The sequence below is a fragment of the Epithele typhae genome (assembly GCF_022376455.1).
Source record: "Epithele typhae strain CBS 203.58 chromosome Unknown BXZ73scaffold_76, whole genome shotgun sequence".
Classification (NCBI taxonomy): domain Eukaryota; kingdom Fungi; phylum Basidiomycota; class Agaricomycetes; order Polyporales; family Epitheliaceae; genus Epithele; species Epithele typhae.
Window position 1 is genome coordinate 147,608 of NW_025954267.1, and position 24,259 is coordinate 171,866.

General features: G+C 59.4%; 6 protein-coding genes across 6 annotated transcripts; 2 read left to right on the forward strand and 4 right to left on the reverse strand.

The window, feature by feature from the left end:
- Positions 1-228: 228 nt before the first annotated feature.
- Positions 229-2,763, forward strand: BXZ73DRAFT_92584 (succinate dehydrogenase; the record flags this gene model as incomplete). Its single annotated transcript, XM_048026410.1, has 12 exons — positions 229-348; positions 432-481; positions 538-649; positions 790-831; positions 1,012-1,392; positions 1,419-1,482; positions 1,538-1,626; positions 1,658-1,839; positions 1,887-2,240; positions 2,294-2,392; positions 2,445-2,562; positions 2,614-2,763. 12 exons carry the CDS (start codon positions 229-231, stop codon positions 2,761-2,763), a joined length of 1,761 nt encoding a protein of 586 aa, XP_047873093.1.
- A 674-nt stretch (positions 2,764-3,437) lies between these two features.
- Positions 3,438-5,435, forward strand: BXZ73DRAFT_106091 (agmatinase; the record flags this gene model as incomplete). The annotated part of the gene is made up of 11 exons (XM_048016494.1): positions 3,438-3,766; positions 4,009-4,130; positions 4,253-4,454; positions 4,478-4,485; positions 4,541-4,668; positions 4,754-4,880; positions 4,942-4,984; positions 5,046-5,054; positions 5,119-5,146; positions 5,207-5,294; positions 5,356-5,435. 11 exons carry the CDS (start codon positions 3,438-3,440, stop codon positions 5,433-5,435), a joined length of 1,164 nt encoding a protein of 387 aa, XP_047873094.1.
- Positions 5,436-7,177: 1,742 nt separating this feature from the next.
- On the reverse strand, positions 7,178-8,119 carry BXZ73DRAFT_106092 (uncharacterized protein; the record flags this gene model as incomplete). Its single annotated transcript, XM_048016495.1, has 5 exons — positions 7,178-7,309; positions 7,373-7,494; positions 7,544-7,806; positions 7,935-8,026; positions 8,075-8,119. The coding sequence occupies 5 exons, from the start codon at positions 8,117-8,119 to the stop codon at positions 7,178-7,180; spliced, it is 654 nt and encodes a 217-aa protein (XP_047873095.1).
- A 3,616-nt stretch (positions 8,120-11,735) lies between these two features.
- BXZ73DRAFT_106093 (uncharacterized protein) lies at positions 11,736-12,281 on the reverse strand (the record flags this gene model as incomplete). Its single annotated transcript, XM_048016496.1, has 3 exons — positions 11,736-11,861; positions 11,923-12,018; positions 12,084-12,281. The coding sequence occupies 3 exons, from the start codon at positions 12,279-12,281 to the stop codon at positions 11,736-11,738; spliced, it is 420 nt and encodes a 139-aa protein (XP_047873096.1).
- Positions 12,282-14,652: 2,371 nt separating this feature from the next.
- Positions 14,653-15,297, reverse strand: BXZ73DRAFT_106094 (uncharacterized protein; the record flags this gene model as incomplete). Its single annotated transcript, XM_048016497.1, has 3 exons — positions 14,653-14,798; positions 14,880-14,939; positions 14,997-15,297. The coding sequence occupies 3 exons, from the start codon at positions 15,295-15,297 to the stop codon at positions 14,653-14,655; spliced, it is 507 nt and encodes a 168-aa protein (XP_047873097.1).
- A 7,951-nt stretch (positions 15,298-23,248) lies between these two features.
- Positions 23,249-24,220, reverse strand: BXZ73DRAFT_81283 (uncharacterized protein; the record flags this gene model as incomplete). Its single annotated transcript, XM_048023475.1, has 4 exons — positions 23,249-23,374; positions 23,436-23,570; positions 23,600-23,815; positions 24,050-24,220. 4 exons carry the CDS (start codon positions 24,218-24,220, stop codon positions 23,249-23,251), a joined length of 648 nt encoding a protein of 215 aa, XP_047873098.1.
- Positions 24,221-24,259: the final 39 nt, after the last annotated feature.

Here is a 24,259-nt window from a genome sequence, read left to right on the forward strand (position 1 = left end):
GCTGGACCCTGGAGGTCCATACTTACGCATCGGCAGCAGAGCCGGAGGCCGCGGGCTCGTGAAAAGGCCGAGGGAGGAAGCGCCCAGTGGTGGGGGAAATCACAGGGCGCTGATTGGTTTCGGCGGCGGACGGGATTTCGGTGCAAGGACCCGAAGGGGCGTGACGGCAAGGCGGCCCAAGGCCAGCTTCACTCTTCCTCCTCCCCGTCGTCCGCGACAACCCCCGCGATGCTCAGAAAGACACTCGCCCGGGGCCTTCGCACCCCCGCAGCCCACCGTTCCTTCTCCTCCTCTGCCCCCGCGCGCAGGGTCGTCGCCACCAACCCCGTCAAGGCACAGGAGGTCCAGGTGAGCGAGCCCGTTACCCCGCTCCTCGCGGCGCCCCTGTGTGCAATACGGGGCTTGCTGACTGGTTTCGCGTCCTTTTGCAGTCATTTGGAAAGTACCCGCTCATCGAACACGAGTACGATGCCATCGTTGTGTGAGTGCATTTCCCCGCATTCTGCTATCGCGTGGGCTCGGCTGAAGCAGGTCCAGCGGTGCTGGCGGAGCCGGTCTGCGGGCAGCATTCGGTCTCGCAGAGGCTGGCTTCAACACGGCGTGCATCACGAAGCTCTTCCCCACTCGTAGCCACACTGTCGCTGCCCAGGTGCGTCTGATACGGTTGTATGCGGAGCCAGCGGAAGCTCATATGCGTGTTGCTGCTTAGGGTGGAATCAATGCCGCGCTCGGTGTGAGCTTCAAGTTCTTCAAATAGTTTTGTCGGTTGGTCTGACGTAAAGGGTGTAGAACATGACTGAGGACGACTGGCGGTGGCACATGTACGACACGGTGAGTTTCGGTCACCATGAGTGTGCTTTCTCCGTGCCTTATGCACCCTCAGGTCAAGGGATCCGACTGGCTTGGTGACCAAGATGCCATTCACTACATGTGTCGCGAGGCTCCTAACACTGTCATCGAGGTGCGTGTCTGGAGTTTGACGACCCTCAATGCCGCTCTAACCCCTCCCAGCTTGAGCACTTCGGTGTCCCCTTCTCAAGGACGAAGGAGGGCAAAATTTACCAGCGCGCATTCGGTGGTCAGTCACTCAAGTACGGCAAGGGTGGCCAGGCATACCGTTGTGCCGCGGCGGCGGACCGAACCGGTCACGCTCTCCTCCACACTCTCTACGGCCAATCCCTCCGTCACAACACCAACTTCTTCATTGAGTACTTTGCCCTTGATCTCATCATGGAAGGTGGAGAGTGCGTCGGTGTCATCGCCCTGAACATGGAGGACGGTACGCTTCACCGGTTCCGTGCGCACAAAACTGTCCTCGCGACCGGTGGGTACGGTCGCGCATACTTCAGCTGCACCAGCGCGCACACGTGTTCGGGTGACGGTAACGCCATGGTTGCGCGTGCTGGCCTGCCCTTCAGGACCTCGAGTTCGTGCAGTTCCACCCTACTGGTATTTACGGTGCCGGCTGCCTCATAACCGAGGGTGAGCTTTCTATCACTGCTTTCCGATGTGCATTGACTTATAAATGTGACCACAGGTTCGCGTGGTGAGGGTGGATACCTGCTCAACTCAGAGGGTGAACGGTTCATGGACGCTACGCGCCTACCGCGAAGGATCTCGCGTCTCGTGACGTGTCTCGCGTTCCATGACCATCGAGATCCGCGAGGGTCGTGGTGTTGGTCCTGAGAAGGATCACATCTACCTCCAGCTCTCCCACTTGCCCCCTGACATCCTCCACGAACGTCTCCCCGGTATCTCTGAGACCGCGGCCATCTTTTCGGGAGTCGATGTCACCAAGGAGCCCATCCCCGTTCTGCCCACCGTCCACTACAACAGTACGTACGCTTTGACCCCCGTCAGCTGTCTGCTTACTGACACTCTCTTAGTGGGTGGTATCCCACTCGTTACACGGGCGAGGTCATCACCCAGGATGCACAGGGCAACGACCAGGTGGTCCCAGGTCTCTACGCTGCTGGTGAAGCTGCCTGCGTGTCCGTTCATGGTGCGAACCGTCTCGGCGCCAACTCGCTTCTCGATATCGTCGTTTTCGGCCGTGCCTGCGCGCACCACATCAAGGAGACCCTGACTCCTGGCAAGCCCCACAAGAAGATTGACGCCAACGCCGGCCTCCAGAGCGTTGAGTTCCTCGACCAGGTCCGCAAGGCTGATGGTCCTCTCCCGACTGCGAAGATCCGGTTGGACATGCAGAAGGCGATGCAGTCTGACGCGGCGGTGTTCCGGTTCGTTTTGGTTGTCCACGTTGAGTGACTATTGGAACCAACGTATTTCACAGTACCCAGGAAACTCTCGACGAGGGCGTGCAGAAAATCCGCGACATCTACAAGACCTTCGACCAGGTCGGCATCAAGGACAGGAGCATGATCTGGAACTCGTAAGTGAATATATGTACTCGAATCCCTTCGTTGCTCAGATTGTCCTCGCAGTGACCTCGTCGAGACTCTGGAGCTCCGTAACCTCCTACAGTGTGCCACCCAGACGATTGTCGCCGCCGCCGCCCGCCAGGAGTCCCGTGGCGCGCACGCGCGTGAGGACTTCCCTGATGTATGTTTCCATCCCTCGGATTACTCCGAACGTAGCTCACATGTCTCGCAGCGTGATGACGAGCAGTGGATGAAGCACTCCCTCACCTGGCAACATGATGTCAACTCACCCGAGGTCGACCTCAAGTACCGCAAAGTCATCCACACCACGCTCGACGAGAGCGAGTGCAAGTCGGTGCCGCCGTTCAAGCGTGTCTACTAGCCGCGCTTCTTGGACTGCCGGGTGATGAGCATCCTGTACCCCCACGGCTTCTCGTTTACTTTACTTTCGGTAGCAGCCCGTTCGACAAAATGGATAGCTTGTTGTAAACTCCTCCTTGTGTGTGTATGGTTTGAGTGAGGTTGCAGACCGCGCTAGTATGCGCCTGACGCACATGTACTCGACCGACATTACAGAGGTTTAGTGCATCCGTCCAAGGTACGAGATCACCAACTATCTTCTGGGTGGTGCTAATGGTCGATCCTATCAAGCCAATCACCTCAAGACGCTCCCTCCGAGAGGCAGGGCGCTAGTCGACTCAATAGATGGACCGGGTCCGTACTCCCCTTCACTCGACAACTTTCCTCACTTATCGCTCTGTCGCGCTCACGTGCTTGACGCCAGGCGTGCTTATCGCTGTTCCTGGGAGTGGGGTTTTAGGACTCCGTTCCCGGCTGTGCCACCAGCGATGCCACGCCGAAGCAGGATAACGAGCCATACACTGTTATCAATCAGTCGACCGCGCGACACGCGCAGCGAGCTGAGAGATTATAAAACTGACCGTCGTGCGGGACGCACAGAACGGAAGGCCCTCCGCGTCGTCGTTCTCGCCGTCGCGCTCCCCTCCCTCCCTCTCTCTCCTCCTCTCCCGCCCTACCTCCACAAGCACACCCACGATGGTCTTCTCGCCCCGCCTCGCCGCGGCGCTCGCGCTCGCGTACGCGTCCGCCGCGCCTTTCGCCAGCGCGCAGGACGCCGACGCGCGCGCGTCGGTGCAGTACCCGGTCGGGCTCGCGCACCGGACGGACGTAAACTTCACGGAGCTGTTCGCCGCGTACGGGGACGGGCTCGGGCCGCAGACGGCGTGGACGCGGGCGGCGTGGAACGGGCTGACGACGTTCGCGCGCGCGCCGCCGCAGCGGTGCTTCGGCGTGGACGCCGGGCAGCCGTTCGACGTCGCGGTCATCGGCGCGCCGTTCGATACCGCGACGAGCTTCCGGCCGGGGTGGGTCGCGCTTTTTTTGTTTCGCGTCGCGCGAGTTTCTGCGGTTGAGATCGGCGGGGCGAGGAAGTTGGGGGGCGGGTGTGTGGGTCTCCAGGCCAGGCCTCAGACTGCGTGCGCAGGCCGCAGGGGTGCTGAGAGATAGCATGTTTGGGACCGCGCAGGACGCTCGGCCGCGCGCGGGCCGCCGGCTGAATTGGACGGGCCGAACGGTGCGCTGACTGCGTCTCGCGTTCTTTCGACAGTGCGCGGTTTGGGCCGAACGGCATCCGCAAGGGCTCGCGCCGCCTCGGGATCGACAGGTTCAACGTGCCGGCCAAAGTGCGGATCACCGACCACATCGACGTCGTCGACTGCGGTGACGTCCGTGAGTACCTCGCCGCCTCTCGCTTTCCCCGTTCTGCGTCGGAGTCATGCGGGGCTGACGACGCACGGCCTCTTTTCTTCTTTCTTATCTACCCGGGTTCCTGCGACGCGCGCAAAACGCAGCGATGGTCCTGACGGACAACAAGGTCGCGCTCCGCCAGCTCGAGCTCGCGAACGCGGCGCTCGTCCAGGGCACCGCGTTGCGCGCGCCCGAGGGCAAGTCGCTCGCCAAGGACGGCAAGTTCCATCCGCGCGTGCTCACCCTCGGCGGCGACCACACCATCACCCTTCCGCTCCTCCGTGGCGTCGCCGCCGTCTACGGCCCGTGAGCGTCATCCACTTCGACAGCCATCTGGGTGCGTGCCGCTTTGAATCGCGGCGCTGGGGACGCTAAACGGCGGTGTCGTGCAGATACATGGAAGCCACGACCGTCGAAGGGCGGCCCGTGGCTTCCTGACGAGGAGATCCCGGTGAGCCACGGGAGCTACTTTTGGTACGCGTTCAACGAGGGCCTCCTCGCGCCGAACAACTCCAACATCGTGCGCGTCTCCCTCTTTTCTTCTCCGCCCCGCTGACCAGCGCGGGCGGAACCTAGCATGTCGGAATCCGCGGGGCGATCAACAGCTGGGAGACTACGAGGACGACTACGCGTTCGGCTGGGTGATCTCGCATGCGTGGGACGCGGAGGACATCGGCTGGCAGGGCATCGTGAAGAAGATCAAGGACACGGTCGGGGACAACCCCGTGTACAGTGCGTCTCGTCGCCTGGGCACGCTGCGGAAGGTAGTGCTCATACGTGTGTCGCTCTGCAGTTTCTCTCGACATCGACGTGCTGGACCCTGCGATGGCACCTGCGTGAGTCGTTTGTCTGTTGTGTCGGCACAGGGCGGAGACTGACTGAAGTGTGCTCTTGCAGGACGGGAACGTGAGCGGACGTCTCCTGGAAAGTCGGGGTGCGGACTAACCTCACCTGTCACGTCGCGTTCTAGCCCTGAGATCGGTGGCTTCACCACGAGGGTACGCACCACTGCCCGTGTCACGCCGTGCCGTGCAGGAGGTCACGCTCCCCACTTACAGGAAATCAAGAAGATTCTCCACGCGCTCGAGGGCCTCAAAATCGTCGGTGCCGACATCGTGGAGGTTGCGCCCGACTATGACTCCCAAGGTGTGCTCCACATAATGTACTTCCCTGGTTCTCTTGCGCTAATCTGTCCTACTTACCGCAGACGAGATCACGTCGATCGCTGCTGCCAACATCGGTTGGGACATCCTTGGGCTGATGGCTAAGACACCCCTCGTCGAGTAATGCGCACACACCTAAATGCTAGATATTGTTGATTAGACAGGTAGATGATCGTTGTATTGTACTTTGACCTTCCAGAGCCCAGATTCGTGAACGCCTGACGACATCCTCTCTCGGCCCCAATCCCGAACGCGCCGCGCGGAGCACTCAACCGAGGCGTCATCATACCATGATCCATTTCAGCGAGGAAGAGATGCGTGAATGCGCCAAAGTCCTTGTGTACGTAACATGAGTCCTACATGATTCAGCGCAGGGCCGCAGCCCAGCTTACATGTTTTTGCGATACTTACGTGGTCAAGCACAGAAGGCGCGTGGAGTTGTGTGACCTTGGGTACCACTAGGCTTAGCGATTATTGGTATTAGGGGCAGCAGCCCATGTGCAATCCTGTGCAATCCGACCCGTCGCGGGCGCTTCTGCATGATCTACCGTGATGCGCGGGATGTTCCGACTGCACTCTGGCTCCTACTTGGCCTGAAAAATCAAGGTATCCCTGCACGTACTGGGGTTGCATCTATCACAGTATACGTGCTCTCACCGCTCGAGCAGAGACGCATGTCGATCGGGTCCGATCACTATTACTGGACGCCCGGGCCCGGCCCGCCGAGTTCTAGCGTCTGCTGCAAAGCTGACAGAATCATATGTCCGCCTTCGCCAGTCACCGCAGACGCCACCGCACTCGTTCTGCCGATGGCCACCATGGCGGTCCATCCCACTCCCACTTTGCTTGTGTATGTTTGTTCACGTGCCCTCTCCAGGACCCTCCACTAACTATCAGTCTGCGGGAACTTAGTAGGCACTCGTGGAAACACTGAGTCTCCCCCCCCACACATGTACACGTCGCTGCCTTTTGGACACGCGTTGTAATCTAAGCGGCGTACGGATACTATGGAGGCAAAATATTGCCCCCAGAGCATCCTGAAATTCTATGTGGAACGAATAAATGCAGTACCTTGGGGGATAGCGCGGCGATTTAGAGCTCAGAGTGAGCAACAGGACAGTCCAGCTCCTGTCGGGTGCACCACCTGACTGTCGTTGGAAGTGCGAATGATGCAGCGTCGCGCGTGCGGTCTTCGCAACCTTACTCCAATCAGTAAAATTTCTGCGGCTCCTGCTGGCCAGGAGGCGCAAGTCTGGCTCTCGCATCGCCCTTCCCTGCCCTGTCAATACTTGTACACCAGCGTGGCATGGCATCGGCTGCGTGCCAGACTATACGCTAGCGTGTGAGTATCGATTGCGTGCACGATGCTATCTCGCTCCTCCCTCCCGAGCCTCTTCCCAGCTCTTCCCCTGCCCCTCTTCCTACTCGCATCGCATGCTCATTTCCGTCCTCCACAGCATCAGACCCATGCATCGACTAAGCGTCGACATTGCCTCCATACGTATGTCGGATACCAGTAACCTGTCAGATATACGCGTGCCCAGATTCAACACTCAAAGCCTGGCCCATGGTCACAGTCCCCGCCCCCCATCCACCGCCAGCTGCCCAGCCTCGACTCTGCCCAATCGACGGCATTCCCTGTACTGTCGCCCCGCTCGCTCGTGTCGTCTCGTCGTCCCCATCGATACACTTTACCGGCATCGACATCGGCGGGCTGAGGTAGAAAAACGGTGACGGAGGATGTGATTGCAATTGGAAAAGAGGAGGTAAGTCTTAAATATGTTCGTCTACCCATCCCGGACGACCAACGAGCGATTCTAGAACTCGACCATCTACGCATGCCACTCGCCGCGGTCGAGCACACCGCTACCCCATCATGGACTCGTTAATTTGCAAAACGGGCTCCCAGGATCCCTTGGACTTGCGTCGGTACTCGACCAATCGGAGGTGCTCGAGCTTGATCTTCTTTCCGTTGTAGTATTGCGGCTCCACTTTTTTCTGGTGAGTTTCCACTGTCAGTGCCTTCCCGTGAGGGTGTTCCAGGAGCCGTGACCTACTCACGATGGCACTTCCGATTTCTATAGCGATCTTCCTCGCGAGCGTCTTGCGGGTGATAGACTCGCCCCCGGCGGTGGATCTCATAGCGGTGATCTGCCTCTCGTACTTGCCAGAGGACCCTTGAACTGGGGAGGGCAGAGTGAGCGAGCGCGCTCCCTTCTCGAGGCGAGTCACGATGGGCGCCGCGGCATACCTGGCATCGGAAGTGGCCCTTAGCAGCAACGCCCCAGTCGGGGTGATACGCCGGGTGATCCCCGTCTTGGATCTGCATCCACTCGCCGTCGCCGCTGAACGCGGACTCGAGCGAGACTCCGGGACGACCGTCGGTCAGCCCAAAGTGCACGACGTTGTCCTCAAACTCTTCCGTCCTCGAACTCGGCTGCATCCGGAACTCTTCGAGGGGAAGTCCTCCAGGCGGCGCCATCCTGTGCGGGGCACTGTATATGTGTGAGCGAACCTGACAATTGGAAGCAATGCGAGCCCCCGCTCACGGTCATTGCAGCGGAGGAGGCCCGCTTGGCGGCCCCATGTCGACAAAGCCGCTCGGGACGCCCAACGTGTATACATTTGCGTTCGGGGGCGCTTGAACGTCGGGCATCCTGAGACGAAGGGCGTCCCAGTGCTGATCTCCGTGAGCTTGAAAATCTCGACAATATTCTAACACTATGGTCAGGACTGGGGTGCGGGTGAAGAACAGGCCTCCACCTGTTCGAGGTACGCGAAGTATTCGTCGTCGAAAGCGTCGGCCATGGCGAAGAACGGAGATTTCGGGGGGTGTATGTCCAGATGACTATCTGAGGGACATGAAGGACTTTTTGTATCTCCTCTGCGCTGGGGTCGCCGCCCCCGCGCACCGTCGGCGCAGCAAGCACAACCCATCGTTAGCAGGATATCCACGTACGTCTTCGCCTCCATCGCCGCGGAATGCGGCGACACGGCGTTCGGGTCGCCACCGCCCACAGCCTATGCGCCTCAACCTGTGGTCAGTATAGTTGTATAACACCGGGGAGCCCGCGGCGGAGACCTTCAGGAGACCGCATTGGGCACTGTTCGCACATCCATGTAGTATTATACATGAAATCCGGAAGCCCGCACTTGGACCTGTGTCTTCGAGCTCTGTAAACAGAACACAGACTGGGGATACGACGGGGACCCCGCACCAGCGGCGCGAGTGTTCCCGACGCCGTGCGGATATGAGGATGAACTCCGTATCTCGCAGACATGGTCGGCGCGACGTCGGACAGCAGCGGCGAGGTAACGTCAAAGCGGTGCTCACGGATGGCCGATGCGCCGCTGTTGGTTCGACTGGTGGAGCAGGCGGCGAGTGCACCCTACAAGGAAGAAATTTTACCAAAGCGCAGCCCGCGCCGAGTATTCCAGATTCCGGATATCTACAAGGACAGCGGGGTCTTCCGAGACTTCGCGACCTCAGCACGCGCCTCGGTTGAGGTTTACCAAGTGAACGCACGAAAGTCGCGACCAGAGTCCTGCTTCCTTGTGATAAGTGGGGCGCAACTATCCCTGTACGCGTGGGTGATGACCGAGTTGGACCCCGCGTGCGCTCTCGCCATGGGCGACTGACACGGACAACCGGGATTTCATCGGTCACTCAGCCGCTCCCAGCCTTTGACCTCTACTTCGTGCCTTCTCCATACGAACGCAGCCACGTCCCCCCCCCCCATATCGCCCCCACCCCCGCCCCTCAGCCCTGCGGAAGCCCCCATCGACCGCCGTCCCACTACGAGCCAACACGCCAGTCGCCGCCGCCCCACGAACTCATGGGCTCCTGCCGCGGACGGAGCCCCTTCAATCCAGCCCATGCCGCCCCACCCCGAACCCGAGACCTCCCCGCCAAGCCAACAGGCCCAAGCTCGTTCACCACCGCTCTTCAGCGACTCGACGCCTATCGCCTCGAACCCAGCCGTCATCTCTCCTCATCGGCGTTCGTCGCCTCCACCCCGCTCCTACATCGTCGGAGGTCAGGTTAGGAGGCCAGACCAAGAAAAAGCTCCTTCTTCGCCAGGAGAGCCGGCGTCGAGGACAGGTTTCGTGGGTTCCGGTGCGTACGACGTCGATTCACCGTCCGGGTATCATCGATGTCCGACTGACCGCAGGTGTGGATCCCGGACGGCAGTCCAAACGCAAGGATCGTCGATCCGACGATCGATGCGGTCCGACACCAACTGCACTCCTCTCGTTTGTGCTACAAGTATATATCGACCCACCGCCCCTTCGGCCCCCGAGACCGCTAGATCTGTCCTACGACAGCGACTAGGGCGCTCGGAGGAGCGGACGGTAGATAACACTACGCTCAACGGCACCTCCACTTCACCCTCATAATGGCCCCAAGGGGCCCGCTCGCCACCCCTTTCCAGCGAGTCGATACCTATCACCCTCAACCAGGTCGCCATCTCTCTTCATCAGCGTCCATTGCCCTCAACTCCGCTTCTACGTCGGCGAACGTCGGGTCAAGAGGCAAGACCGAGAACGAACTCCCTCTTCGCCAGGAGAGCTGATGTCGAGGATAGGTTTCGTGGGATTCGGTGCGTACAGCGTCGTTCACCGTCCAATGACCATCGACGTTAACCGCAGGGTGTAGATCTCGGACGTCAGTCCAAACGCAAGGATAGTCAGTCCGACGATCGATGCGGTCTGACACTGACTGACTGGCTATAGGTGTATACCGACCCACCGCCCCTTCGGCCCCAAGCCCACTCTGTCCTACGACAGTGGCTAGGGCGCTCGGAGGAGCGGACGGTAGATGGCACTACGCTCAACGGCACTTCCACTTCACCCTCATAATGCCACCGCAGTCCGGCAACGACATCATGAGTGTGCCGAAGGGGGATTGATAGCATTTAGTGAAGAGGTACGCACCGCGAGTCCTCCTCCATCGCCTACGTATGCGCCCAAAATGAACTTCCACATCGTGTCTAGGCTGCATATAGCGACTGAGGTGCTGCCCACTGCCGTTGGAAGAAGTCGTCAAGAGGCTTCGGTGTGTACACTTGTTGATTGCCGTCGAGGTCATTGTTCACGCGCTGCGCAACTCAAATTGCGAACTGGCTCCACGCCCCTGGCCGCGGGGTCGGATATCGAGCTGGACCGGACTTTCAAATATGTCGGGATGCAAATCCATCGGATATCCAGCGCACACTGGTCGGAGGTCGCTTCATCCCAAGTCAATCTTCCAAAAGCGGGGGATCGAGGAGCAAGTTCGGCCAGTCGAGAGGTTGAATGAAAGACAAGTGGAAGATGTGCTGGTGGCGCCAAGCAAGAGAGCCAGAAACTCCGATCCAAGGGTCCGCTGCATCTGGAGACGGCCGCAGCGGTCATGATCACGGCAACGGCAGCCCGTCAGCCGCGGCCCGCCACTCCGCCACTGGCCAGACGACGTTCCCGCGCCCCCACGCTGTGCTCAGCTCTTCACCACCATCACGCTACCCTGGTCCTCTTGCCCTCTCTCCTGTCGCCCCTCATCGTCACCGTCACTTCTTTACGCCGATACGAACTTCGCCTCAACGGTGCTATCGGCTGGAGAAGAGACGATTAAACGCAAGGAGCATGCGATTCACTATTTTTGCCGCATCCATCTGCACACAACGACAGTCACCGGCAGTACTCTGGTCTCAGAAGTTGGGGAGAAAACAATGGGCTAGGCGAGTACCCGTCACTGTTGCGCCCGTGTCTTTTTTGGACGGCTTCCGCGTGTCGTGTATATACACCTTTCACTATCAATGTCGCCCTTCCCATTTCCTTGATGCGATGCGACACCCTTTCGGTTTCCAAAAACTTCATGCCAATATATGTGCAGACTTCTCGACATCACTGATTTCTCATCCCTGTGTGTGGGAGACTATGTGGGGCTGTCTCCATGCCTAGATCGATTTTCGCTCCCCTTTCTCTCACCCAGCTAAGAGAGGCGACGCCTCAAAGCTTCATAGGCCCAACGCCTCCAGTCTGCTGCTGCGAGTACAAGACTGAAACCGAATCACTGCAGCGAAACCAGAGTACTTACTCGTCGATAAATCGCTCTGTTTTTGCCGTTTAGTCCTCCGGCTTCCCTCAACAATGCACACCCGCAAGCGGCCCCTCGCGCACTCATGCATCGGCCGTATCCCGCGGGCTCGTTCTCGCGCGGGTCCCATCGCTCGCGAGCGTCGACAATACGCACCCGCGCTTAGGCCGACCTGACATCGAAATTGTTATGAGCAGCTATTAATACAGGACTACGATACTGGTGAGCCTATGATACGACGAGACTGGAACTGCGCGATGTGGGACTGAAACTATAGGCTATAGGCTATCTTCGCTGTGCCGCCTCGAGAGGAGGCCGTTGCCAGCGGCATGCGAAGGAGGGAGCCATCTACGACCTGTCAAAGATCTCGAGCTCGACCCCCCAGGTGCCCTGGGTCAAGCGCTGGATGGCTTTGAGCCGCACGTATTCCGGACGGACGGTGCCAGCGCGTTTGTAAGCGGGCTCGTCCTTGTTCTATCAAAGTAAATCACCGGTGAGCGGTTAATCTTCACGGCAGGTGATACGAGACACTCACGATGACGTTTATGATTTTTTCAGCGAGCCGTTTCGCGAGCTCCTTGCGTGACATCTGTGCGAAGGTCGCTGGGCAGTGGGCCCGGCACCCCGGAAACTGTGGCCCCTCGCATGGTGAGTGGAACGTCCGTGTGGGCTGCAGCGCATCTCAGGAGCGCTCACCTGGATCGACACAGTGATCGGGCAGGGGATGTACGCGTCCATGTTCCGGAGAGTTGTGTCTTGGGGGTACGCGGCGATCTGCCACGCCGACAGCAGCGGGACGCCAGCCCACCCGTTCTCTAGCGTGAAATCCACGCGCTCGCCCTGCAGCACGACGTTGGCCTCCGCGGTCTCGAGGGGGAGAGGCTTCCAGTCCATCTGCGGAACATACCACGGCTGTCATCACCACGAAGGCCGAGGACATTTAATCCAGAGGCCGGAGCCACAGCCGCGTCATCGCGCCCGCGCGCCGTCTGCGGGGGCGCGAGCGCGAGGACGCGACGCCGGGCCTCTCAACTGGGACACCCACCGACCTCTCTGGAGTTTTGCACTTCTTCCGGGATTTCGGGAGTGTCCCCAATAACTGGAGCAGGATCAGCGGTGGTGCTCGCGCGTGGTGAGTCTGTGGCACCGACCTATCGTGGACTGCGGGCGGCGAGGAGAAGAAGCGCGTCAGTGAGGCGCCCGCACGTGTGCGCCCTGAGGCCTGAAGGGCCAACTGCCGAGGCTGCTGGCTGTTGTGCAGGGGAGGGCCATGCTTACCATCGTGGACGTTGGTGTTCGTTGGGCGTAGCGTGGGTGGATGAGTGGGAGGGGGGCGTGGAGCGCGATGTGCGGCGAGGAGGGCGGGCTGTTGGGGAACGCGAGTGCGACGAGGAGATGCTGGCGCGAGATGCTGGAGCGGGGCGGGCGAGTGTGTCGACGACCTGTCGGGGGTGCGAGGACGACGAGGAGTGGGCGAAGAGGTGGTGGACGATGTCAGAGCTCTGCGGTGCTGGATTTTTATGCTCTTCTGAGGCGCAGCATCTTACATCTAGGTCTCCTTCATAGATCCAAGGAATTGCGGCCGCGCTGATTAGGCCGCGCTGGCGAGAAGCAGAGGACGTCGGCGATCAAGCTTCACAAGAGGTGTCTTCCCTTGCGGGCTCCGAAGATAACGGCGACATCTACGATGCGGCAGCGTTCTCCTTGTGGGTGTCTCGCCACCCACGCAGTTGGGGTCTGTCGCCCCGGGGGCGTGCGCACGCGATTCAATATTCAGAGGTGGGTAGACAGAAGTCCAAGGCCCGTGTTACAGGCGCCAAGATGAAACAGACGTAAGGGAAACGTGGTACCCTCGTGTCCGCTGCCACCACAACACCTTGGCCAAAAGGAGCATTCATGAGCGCTCGGGTGAATACAATGAGCGGGGCCGGGGCGGCGGTCACACCTCGCCGAGCGCTTCAGCGATGGGGCTCTGCGCCCGATGCTCCCGCCCGCCCGTCCGCCCCACTCTCGTCCACTGCGCTCACCTGGCGTGATCCTCTGCCTTGCTCCCATCTGCCTTTGTCTACCTGCTGCTGGTGTGACGAGCACTGGCGCATCAACCAGAGGGACTTCGCCTCGACTCCGGCTCTGGACACTTGGGAACAAGACCGAGAGCAGCGTCGGGCCGCCTATCCTCGGTCGTGCGACACAACAATGCGTCTCCACATCCACAGAGACCGCGCCGGGTCTGCGACACGAAGCTTCAAGGGCACGATGGGAGTATATAGCCATGGCATCTACCGACGAACGTTAGATTCAGCAAGTCAGTTCCGCTACTCTCTCCCACTAGGCTGCAACGTACCTTCTTTGTTCTCTCTACCATTCCTGTCCATACCCCTTCAAAGCGTTTCTGTTGTCCGTGATACTCACGAAGCCCTTTTCTTCTGCATCGCACATCGCACTCGTTGAGCGTTGAGGGGTCAAATAAGATCAAGAATCGATCAGGTAGGGAGGACACATTCATGCCACTTGTCTTCCCCCTATATTGTAGCTCTGTGGTTGATAGCCAGATCACAGAGGTCGACAAACGCCATGAAGTACTGTGCCTGGGAATCGCGGTAGATCGTCGCTCGCTGCGGCGCTTCGCCGCCTCGGCGTGGTTACGCTCGTCAAGGGGCTGGTGCAACCATGGAGCGGAACGTCGATGAAAAGACGTCGAAGACACCGTAAAGATGGATCCAGGTTTGCACCGTGGCCTAATCTGTCAACTATGGTTAGTGGAAGCAAGTAGCTCTGCGCCGCTCGCGAAAAGCCTCACTGCTACCGCCGCTGGCTACCGGAGAGAACAAGGATCCACCATTGAGTCCCGTCCCATGGCCAGGTACACATGGACGAACGTGAGTAGTGAGCGCAGCAGCAAGATCTGAAGATCGGAGAGCGTTTGCTTACACCTCTGCCCGCCACCTCCAGCACGACCCGGCGGCGCGGTTGCGAAGCATGAACCGGCATACCGTTTCGTGGGCTCCGCGGACGACGCAGCCTCCGGGCCGGTGGGCAGCGGGGCGACCCGTGCCTTCCGGAGCCAGCGCACTCAAACGCGCGGCGATGGCCGCCGCCGCGAGCTTGTTGCGACGGAACAGCGGGAGGCGGGACGAGAATGGGGGCCTGGGCGCGCGGAGGGAGAGCTTCCTCGAACGGAAGGGGACTAGGATCCCGAGGAGCTGGAGGATTTTCTTGCGGTATCATGGCAAGACGCACCAGGTAGAGATCTTGGCAAGATTGGCTAGCGTGTGGCAGTAGCGCTGGGGCTGGAGTAGATTGCCGAGCGCCGCCGTGGTATTCGAAATCCGAGGATGACGACGGCGGAAGTGTGGACGAGGAAGCCGAGGGTGTGAATGTCGACGTGGAGGGCTGAGAAGCCTGCAAGCCCTGCGACATGGCGAGACGGCGCTGGTACGCCTCGTCTCCCGTCATCGTGGCGTCGACAGCGACAACAGACATTGGCAGCACCGATTCCAACAGAGCGCCCGTACTCCTCCTGCTCGTTCCTGCTCCGATCTTCATATCGTCCTGTGTCGATGCGTGAGTAGGATCTCCACAGCAACTTCATAACGAAAGCCGACGCACCGGTCTTTCGCGGCCTCTCCTCCTCCGATGCGCTGTGATAGCTGTCCGAGTAACTGCTGCTCCGCCGGTACCGCTTCCTGTCCTCTCCCCGCCGTTTCTCCTCCAGCAGCCGCTCCCTACGCTCCTCCCGCTCCCGCCGCTGCCACGTCTTGCACTCGTTGTAGTCGTTCGGGCGCATAGGGTCATACGCTTCGTCCGGGTTCCACACCGCCGCCTGCCGGAGCGCGCTGTTGTTCTGCATCCCGCCACGGTCAGGCTCGCCGAAGGGCGTCCTCCGGATAACTTGCCATTCCAGACACATCAGACATATCTCAGCCACCCCTCGACCGTTTCTCGAGATTCCTTCTGCATCGTTAAGCAGGAGAGTACCCTGATATATTCCGCCTTTCAGAATAACAATCGGAGCACATGCCATCTCGCTATACGCTATGTCGTAGAATAATGACATACCATACCCTGTGTCCAATCCTCCACCGATAAGCACGAAAAATACGATCTGAGCTCTGTTGATACATATAAAAGTAACGCGAGAAGATACATAGTGATTGGAGGTTTACCAAAAAACATATCGGGGCCGCAATTTCAAGGCAACTCCCCCTTCTGAGTATATGTCATATCTTCACCGAAACATCGTCCTTTTGCTTGCTTCTTTTTTAATACACCCTGAAGGATCTCTATGTACGATTCTATGTGTACATGAGACGATACATGTGCATACTACATCACTGTGGAGTATGCCATTCTGAAATGACACATGACATCGTACCTACACCCCTCCAGCTATCGACCTGCGATTTCAGATTACAGCAGATACCACACACAGCTTTCTGATGAGGAATTTAGCCAATAAATTGAACGCTTATGCATGTTCCTATGTTGCACGTATTTTGGGGGGTGTGAGGGGTCAGTGCAGGCACACCCAGCCAACTTTAGCTATTGGATTGTATATCATTAGGTGCGCATTTTAAATACAAGCAGGTACTACAAAGAACGGAGGGAAACGGAGGGGAGGGGGAGGCAGGGCACGGGAACAGCGAGCTCGCTGTTGGGGGCGGCGAGCACAGGTGGCGGAGTGGGGAGGCGCCGGCGGACACCCGGCGGCGCGCAGCATCCGGATATATATATGGACCATGGTAGGCGGTGTGCAAGCTTCGCACGTGGCAAGGGCTCACCGGCAGGAGGCACGAGCGCTACGCTGCAACAGGTGCTTCCTGAAGCGGAGTGCGAATGACTGGGCACCTTTGCAGATCTCTCGCGCTCCGGTCGACGTCCGGAGGGCACAAGAGGGCACACCGCGCGATCGCCTTGGCTTAACGGCTCGGCGGCGCGGCCCTCCGGGCGCTCGTCCTCTCCCACCCTCCCTTCTAGGATCAGACATTACCCGACGTATGCCCGACGGGAATAGTAAATTTTGGAAATCGAAAGGGTGTCGCATCGCATCAAGGAAATGGGAAGGGCGACATTGATAGTGAAAGGTGTATATACTATCACGACCCCAGTGTTCGGACGGGCAAGCGCCGACCGGGGTAGTTCAACGCGTCCTCGTCGCCCCCCTCCACCGATAATCTTCAAATTTTATAGACACAATTGAATTGTTTGTCTCCATAATTCTGCAAACTTTGGAGGCGAGCGGAGGATATATGTGTGTATAACCGTTGAAGGAGTGCACTGACCCTAGTGTTCGGACAATTCTCCGCACGTCGTCACAGGCGCTGTCACGGCGCCAAGATGCAGCCGACGTCAGAACCTGTCATAAGAGAGCCATTGCCGAGCCAAATCGAGTAGGGCGCTGAGAGGTGACACACAAGCGCTGGATTACTGTCACGCCCCCAGAGCTCAATTCTGTACCATCGAAGCCCACGAAGGCGCATCCTCTCGGAGAATTTAGCTAACGCTTTGGAAGTGGGAAAGAATTGCATTCCCAAATTCCAAGTGGAGCGCCGGGATGGGTGTTTCAGCCGAGACCCGTCAAGGGCGAGACTTCTCCAGGTGAGATGAGTGTATCCTTGAGATCGGACGCAGCTTTGGCCGGGGGGACACGAAACTTCTAACATAGGTGTGTGAGAAGTTATACTAGCTTAATCTAAAATTTCATGGTTATCGGTTGAGGTACTGGAGCGCAATTCGCGTTCGTCCGAACACTAGGGTCTGTCCGAACACTGGGGTCGTGATAGTACACGACACGCGGAAGCCGTCCAAAAAAGACACGGATGCAACAGTGACGGGTACTCTCCTAGCCCATTGTTTTCTCCCCAACTTCTGAGACCAGAGTACTGCCGGTGACTGTCGTTGTGTGCAGATGGATGCGGCAAAAATAGTGAATCGCATGCTCCTTGCGTTTAATCGTCTCTTCTCCGGCCGATAGCACTGTTGAGGCGAAGTTCGTATCGGCGTAAAGAAGTGACGGTGACGATGAGGGGCGACAGGAGAGAGGGCAAGAGGACCAGGGTAGCGTGATGGTGGTGAAGAGCTGAGCACAGCGTAGGGGCGCGGGAACGTCGTCTGGCCAGTGGCGGGAGGTGGCGGGCCGCGGCTGACTGACTGCCGTCGCCATGAATCGTGGCCGTTGCGGCCGTCTCCAGATGCAGCGGACCCTTGGATCGGAGTTTCTGGCTCTCTTGCTTGGCACCACCAGCACATCTTCCACTTGTCTTTCATTCAACCTCTCGACTGGCCGAACTTGCTCCTCGATCCCCCGCTTTTGGAAGATTGACTTGGGATGAAGCGACCTCCGACCAGTGTGCGCTGGATATCCGATGGATTTGTATCCCGACATATTTGAAAGTCCGGTCCAGCTCGATATCCGACCCCGCGGCCAGGGGCGTGGAGCCAGTTCGCAATTTGAGTTGCGCAGCGCGTGAACAATGACCTCGACGGCAATCAACAAGTGTACACACCGAAGCCTCTTGACGACTTCTTCCAACGGCAGTGGGCAGCACCTCAGTCGCTATATGCAGCCTAGACACGATGTGGAGGTCCATTTTGGGCGCATACGTAGGCGATGGAGGAGGACTCGTGGTGCGTACCTCTTCACTAAATGCTATCAACCCCCCTTCGGCACACTCATGATGTCGTTGCCGGACTGCGGTGGGCATTATGAGGGTGAAGTGGAAGTGCCGTTGAGCGTAGTGTCATCTACCGTCCGCTCTTCCGAGCGCCCTAGTCACTGTCGTAGGACAGATCTAGCGGGCTCGGGACAGAAGGGGCGGTAGGTCGACAGACACTTGCAGCCATAGACGAGAGGGAGTGCAGTTTGTGTCAGACTGCATCGATTGTACACACCAGAATCCCACAAAAGCTGTCCTCGCCGCCAGCTCTCCTGGCGAAGAGGGAGTTTGTTCTCGGTCTGGCCTCCTAACCTGACGTCCGGCGATGTAGGAGCGGGGTTGAGGGCAATGGACGTCGACGAAGAGAAATGACGACCGGGTTTATCGAGGGTGATAGACGTCCAGTCACTGGAGAGGGGTGACGGAGCGGGCTTGGGGCATAGGGTTGGCTTGACGGGCAAGGTCCCGGTATTTCGGGGTGGGGTGGCATGAGCTGGACTGAAGGGGCTCCGTCCACGGTAGGAGCCTATGAGCCTGTGCGGCGAGGGCGCGCGGAGCTCTCAGCGGGACAGCGGTCGATGAAGGTTTCCGCATAGCTAAGGGGCCGCGGGAGGCGATGTGGCGGGGGACGCGGCTGCCGGCTCTAGTCCAGGTTGCGTTCGTCGGGGAGGGGGCACGCAGTGGATCAAAGGCCTGGGAGCGGCTGAGTGACAACAGACGGCGGGGGCGTGACGAAAGCAGTTGTCCTCGTCCGCCGTGTCAGTCGCCCACAGCGAGAACACCAGCGACCTCACACGGGGGTCCAACTCGGTCATCACAGTGCTTCACGTACAGGGATAGTCGCGCCGCACATATCACAAGGAAGCACGAGTGTGTTCGCGACTTTCGTGCGTTCACTTGGCAAACCTCAACCGGAGGCTGTTGCGAAGTCTCGGGAAGGCCCCGCTGCCCATGTAGGGTCGGATATTGATATCCGGGATCTGGAATACTCGGCGCGGGCTGCGCTTTTGTAAAAAATTTTCCTGTCTTCGGGGCGCACGCGTCTCCCGCCTCAGACCCGTCGAATGGATAGCGCGGCGCATTGACCCATCCGGCGAACACCGCTCTAACGTTACCTCGCCGCCGCTGTCCTGACCTCGCGCCGACCACGTCTGTGAGGTGCGGAATTCATCATACGCTGTCCGTATATCCGCCCGGACTTCGGGAACACTCGCGCCGCTGGTGCGGGGTCTCTCGTCGTACCCCGAGTGGCAGTCCGTGTTCTGATTACAGGGCTCGAAGTAACAGATCCACATGTGGGTTTTCGGCTTTTATGTATGATGCATGGATATACGAACAGTGCCCAATGCGGTCTCCTGAGGTCTCCGCAGCGGGCTCCCCGGCATTATACAACTATACCAACAACAGGTTGAGGCGCATAGGCTGTGGGCGGTGGCGATTCGAACGCCGTGTCGCCGCATCCCGCGGCGACAGAGGCGAAGAAATACATGGATATCCTGCTAACGATGCTGCGCCGACGGTGCGCGGGGGCGGCGACCCCAGTGCAGAGGTGGGTACAAAAGTCGTCCTCCAGCAAAGGACGTCCCTTAGCCATCTGGACATACCACCCCCGAACTTCTCCGTTCTTCGCCATGGCCGACGCTTTCGACAACGAATGCTTCGCGTACCTCGAACAGGTGGGAGGCCTGTTCTTCGACGCCGCACCCCAGTTCTGACCATAGCGTTAGAACCCCTCTATATTAGTCGAGATTTTTCGAGCTCACGGAGATCAGCACTGGGACGCCCTTCGTCTCAAGATGCCCGACGTTCAAGTGCCCCCGAACGCGACCGTATACACCCTGGGCGTCCCGAGCGGCTTTGTCTCGGACATGGGGGCCGCCAAGCGGGCCTCCTCCGCTGCAATGACGGTAAGCGGGCGCTCGCATTGCTTCCAACTATCAGGTTCACTCACACGTATACAGCCCCCCGCACAGGATGGCGCCGCCTGGAAGGACTTCCCTCTGGAAGAGTTCCGGATGCAGCCAAGTCTGGGGACGGAAGAGTTCGAGGACAACGTCGTGCGCTTCGAGCTGGCCGACGGGCGTCCCGGAGTCTCGCTCGAGTCCGCGTTCAACCGCGACAGCGAGTGGATGCAGATCATAGACGGGGATCGCCCGGCGTATCACCCTGACTGGGGGGTTGCTGCTAAGAGTCACTTTCGGTGTCAGGTAGGCCCCGGCGCCCATCGTGACTCGCCTCGAGAAGGGAGCGCGCTCGCTCACTCCGCCGTCCCCAGTTCCAGGGTTCTGGCAAGTACGAGAGGCAGATCACCGCCATGCGATCCACCGCCGGGGGTGAGTCTATCACCCGCAAGACGCTCGCGAGGAAGATCGCTATAGAAATCGGAAGTGCCATCGTGAGTAAGGTCACGGCTCCAAGGACGCTCTCGCGATGAAGGCGCTGACAGCGGAAACTCACCAGAAAGAGCAGAAGCCGAGATACAAAGGAAGGCGGGTCGAGCGCAAGCACCTCCGATTGGTCGAGTACCGACGCAAGTCCAAAGGATCCTGGGAGCCCGTCCTGCAAATTAACGAGTCCTTGATGTCGTAGCGGTGCGCGCGCTCGAGCACGGCGAGAGGCCGGACACGGCCAATCGTGGCCTTCGTGGATGGTCGAGCTCTAGAATCGCTCGTTGGTCCTCCGGGATGGGTAGACGAACATAGTTAAGACTTACCTGCTCTTTCCAATTGCAATCACATCCTCCGTCACTGTTTTTGTACCATAGCCCGCCGGACACGGTGTTCGGGTGTGTGTCGATGCCGGGAAAGTGCATCGATGGGAACGATGAGACGACACGAGCGAGCGGGGCAACAGTACAGGGAATGCCGTCGGATTGGGCAGAGTCGAGGCGGGGCAGCTGGCGGCGGGGACTGTGACCATGGGCCAGGCTTTGAGTGTTGAATCTGGGCACGCGTATATCTGGCAGGTTACTGGTATCCGGCATACGTATGGAGGCAATGTCGACGCTTAGCCGAGGGATGGGTCTGATGCTGTGGAGGACGGAAATGAGTATGCGATGCGAGTGGGAGGAGGGGCAGGGGAAGAGCCTCGGAGAGGGAGGAGCGAGATAGCATCGTGCACGCAATCGATACTCACACGCTAGCGTATAGTCTGGCACGCAGCCGATGCCATGCCACGCTGGTGTACAAGTATTGACAGGGCAGGGAAGGGCGATGCGAGAGCCAGACTTGCGCCTCCTGGCCAGCAGGAGCTGCAGAAATTTTACTGATTGGAGTAAGGTTGCGAAGGCCGCACGCGCGACGCTGCATCATTCGCACTTCCAACGACAGTCAGGTGGTGCACCCGACGGGAGCTGGAACTGTCCTGTTGCTCGCTCTGAGCTCTAAATCGCCGCGCTATCCCCCAAGGTACTGCATCTATTCGTTCCACATAGAATTTCAGGATGCTCTGGGGCAATATTTTGCCTCCATAGCATCCGTACGCCGCTTAGATTACAACGCGTGTCCAAAAGGCAGCGACGTGCACATGTGTGGGGGGAGAGACTCAGTGTTTCCGCGAGTGCTACTAAGTTCCTGCAGACTGATAGTTAGTGGAGGGTCTTGGAGAGGGCAGGTGAGCAAACATACACAAGATTTTGTGACAAGCTTGGAGAACAAAGCGGGAGTGGAACGGACCGCCATGGCGGCCATTAGGAGGGCGGTTGAACGAGTGCGGTGGCGCCTGCGGCGACTGGGGAAGGCGGACTATATGATTCTGTCAGCTTTGGCAGCAGACGCCAGAAATCGTCGGGCCGGGCCAAGCTCGCAGACGTTCCCGCGCCCCCGCGCTGTGCTCACCTCTTCACCAGTGACCACCGTATTCCTTGCGCTACCCTGATTCTCTAGTCCTCTCTCCCGCCATCGTCACCGTCACTTCTATACCGCGATACGAACCTCCCCTCAACGACGCTATCGGCCGGAGAAAACACAATTAAACGCAAGGAAGATGTGATTTACATTTTTCCCGTATACATCTACACACAACGATAGTCGCCGGTAGTACTCTGGTCTCAGAAGTTGGGGAGAAATGTACGCGTCCGGTGGTACAATGGGCCAGGCGAGTAACCGTCACTGTCTTTTGTCTGCTTTGTTTCCTGCTTGGACGGCTTCCGCGTGTCGTGTGGATACACCTTTCACTATCAATGTCGCACTTCCCAACACCTTGATGTGATGCGACACCCTTTCGGTCTCCAACAATTTCATGCCAATACATGTGCAGACTTGACATCACTGATGTCTTATCTCTGTGTGTGGGAGACTATGTGGGGGTATCTCCATGCCTAGGTTGATTTACGTTCCCCTTTCTCTCAGAAAACTAAGAGACGCGACACCTCAAAGCTTCATAGCTCCAACGCCTCCAGCCTACCGATTCGAGTCCAAGACTGAAGCCGAATCACTGCAGCGAGACCAGGGTATTAATAAATCACACTGCGCGCAAGACTCTCCGCGAACCTGATCTTGCCGCTCAGTTCTCGCGCTCGGCTTCCCTCAACAATGCACACCCGTAAGCGGCCCCTCGCGCACTCACGCATCGGTCGCACTCGCCGCGCCCTCGGCACCATCACACGGGCTCGTTCTTGTGCGGGTGCTATTGCTCGCGAGCGTCGACAATGCGCACGCGCGCTCTGGCCGGCCTCGGTGCCATCGATCAGCTTCGCGCGCGGCTCCAGACACCGGCCCCGCGCGAGGACAAGGTCGCCCTCTCACGCGGACGCAGGCCGGGAGGTTCTTTGATTCGGGCGGGCCGAATCGCCCTACCAGACGCGGGGCCTTGGGTATATGATCCACGGGAAGATGCGCGCGCGAGGGCCGCATCCCCATCGGCTTCCCACTCTGCCCTGCCCTGCCCCCCTACCCCCGTCATCCTAGGGCCTCCTCCTCGTACCACCTCCCCCTCCCCTTCCTCCTCCTCCTCTCCTTCTGACTGCAGCTCCGCCCCACTGCAATGCTGCTCGTCGAACCTTTGCACGCGAAGCCGACAATATTTGATGCCGAACGAGAATGAATATGTTGAAGACGCTAACGATACAGGACTACAATACTGGTGAGCCAATGATGCCATGAGACTGGGACTGCGCGATGTGGGACTGAAACTATGGGCTATAGGCTATCTTCACTGTACCGCCTCAAGAGGAGGCCGTCGTCGACATGCGAAGGAGGGAGCCGTCTACGACCTGTCAAAGATCTCGAGCTCGACCCCCCAGGTGCCCTGGGTCAAGCGCTGGATGGCTTTAAGCCGCACGTATTCCGGACGGACGGTGACAGCGCATTTGTAAGCGGGCTCGTCCTTGTTCTATCAAAGTAAATCACCGGTGAGCGGTTAATCTCCGTGGCAGGTGATACGAGACACTCACGATGACGTCGATGATCCTCTCAGCGAGCCGGTACGCGAGCAGCTGGCGCGGCATCGGCGCGAAGGTCGTGGGGCGGTGGGCCGGGCACCCCGGGAACTGTGGGCCCGCGCACGGTGAGTGGAACGTCCGTGTCGGCTACAGCGCACCGAGCCGGCAGCGCTCACCTGGATGGACACCGTGACCGGGCAGGGGATGTACTCGTCCTTGTTCCAGAGAGTTGTGTCTTGGGGGTACGTGGCGATCTGCCACGCCGACAGGAGCGGGACGCCAGCCCACCCGTTCTCCAGCGGGAAGTCCACGCGCTCGCCCCTCAGCGCGACGTTGGCCTGCGTGGTCTCGACGGGCAGGGGCTTCCAGTCCCTCTGCGCAACATGCCACAGCTGTCAGCACCGGACGAAGGCCGCGGGCATTTCAGTCCAGAGGTCACGGCCGCGTCCTCGCGCCCGCACGCCGTCTGCGGGGGCGCGAGCGCGAGGACGCGACGCCGGGCCTCTCAACTGGGACACCCACCGACCTCTCTGGAGTTCTTCACTTCGTCCGGGAGTTCAGGGTGTTCCCCGATCACTGGCGCGGGGTCAGCGACGGTGCTCGCGCGTGAGGTGAGTCTGTGGTACCGACCTATCGTGGTCTGCGGGTGGCGGGAGAAGAAGCGCGTCAGTGAGGCGCCCGCGCGCGCGTGAGCGGCGAATTGCCAGTCTCGGCCGCCTCGTCGCCGGTGTGGCGGCGGCGGCGGCGAGGCTGCCGAGGCTGCTGGCTGTTGTGCAGGGGAGGGTCGTGCTCACCATCGTGGCCGTTGGTGTTGGTTTGGCGTGGTGCGGGAGGAT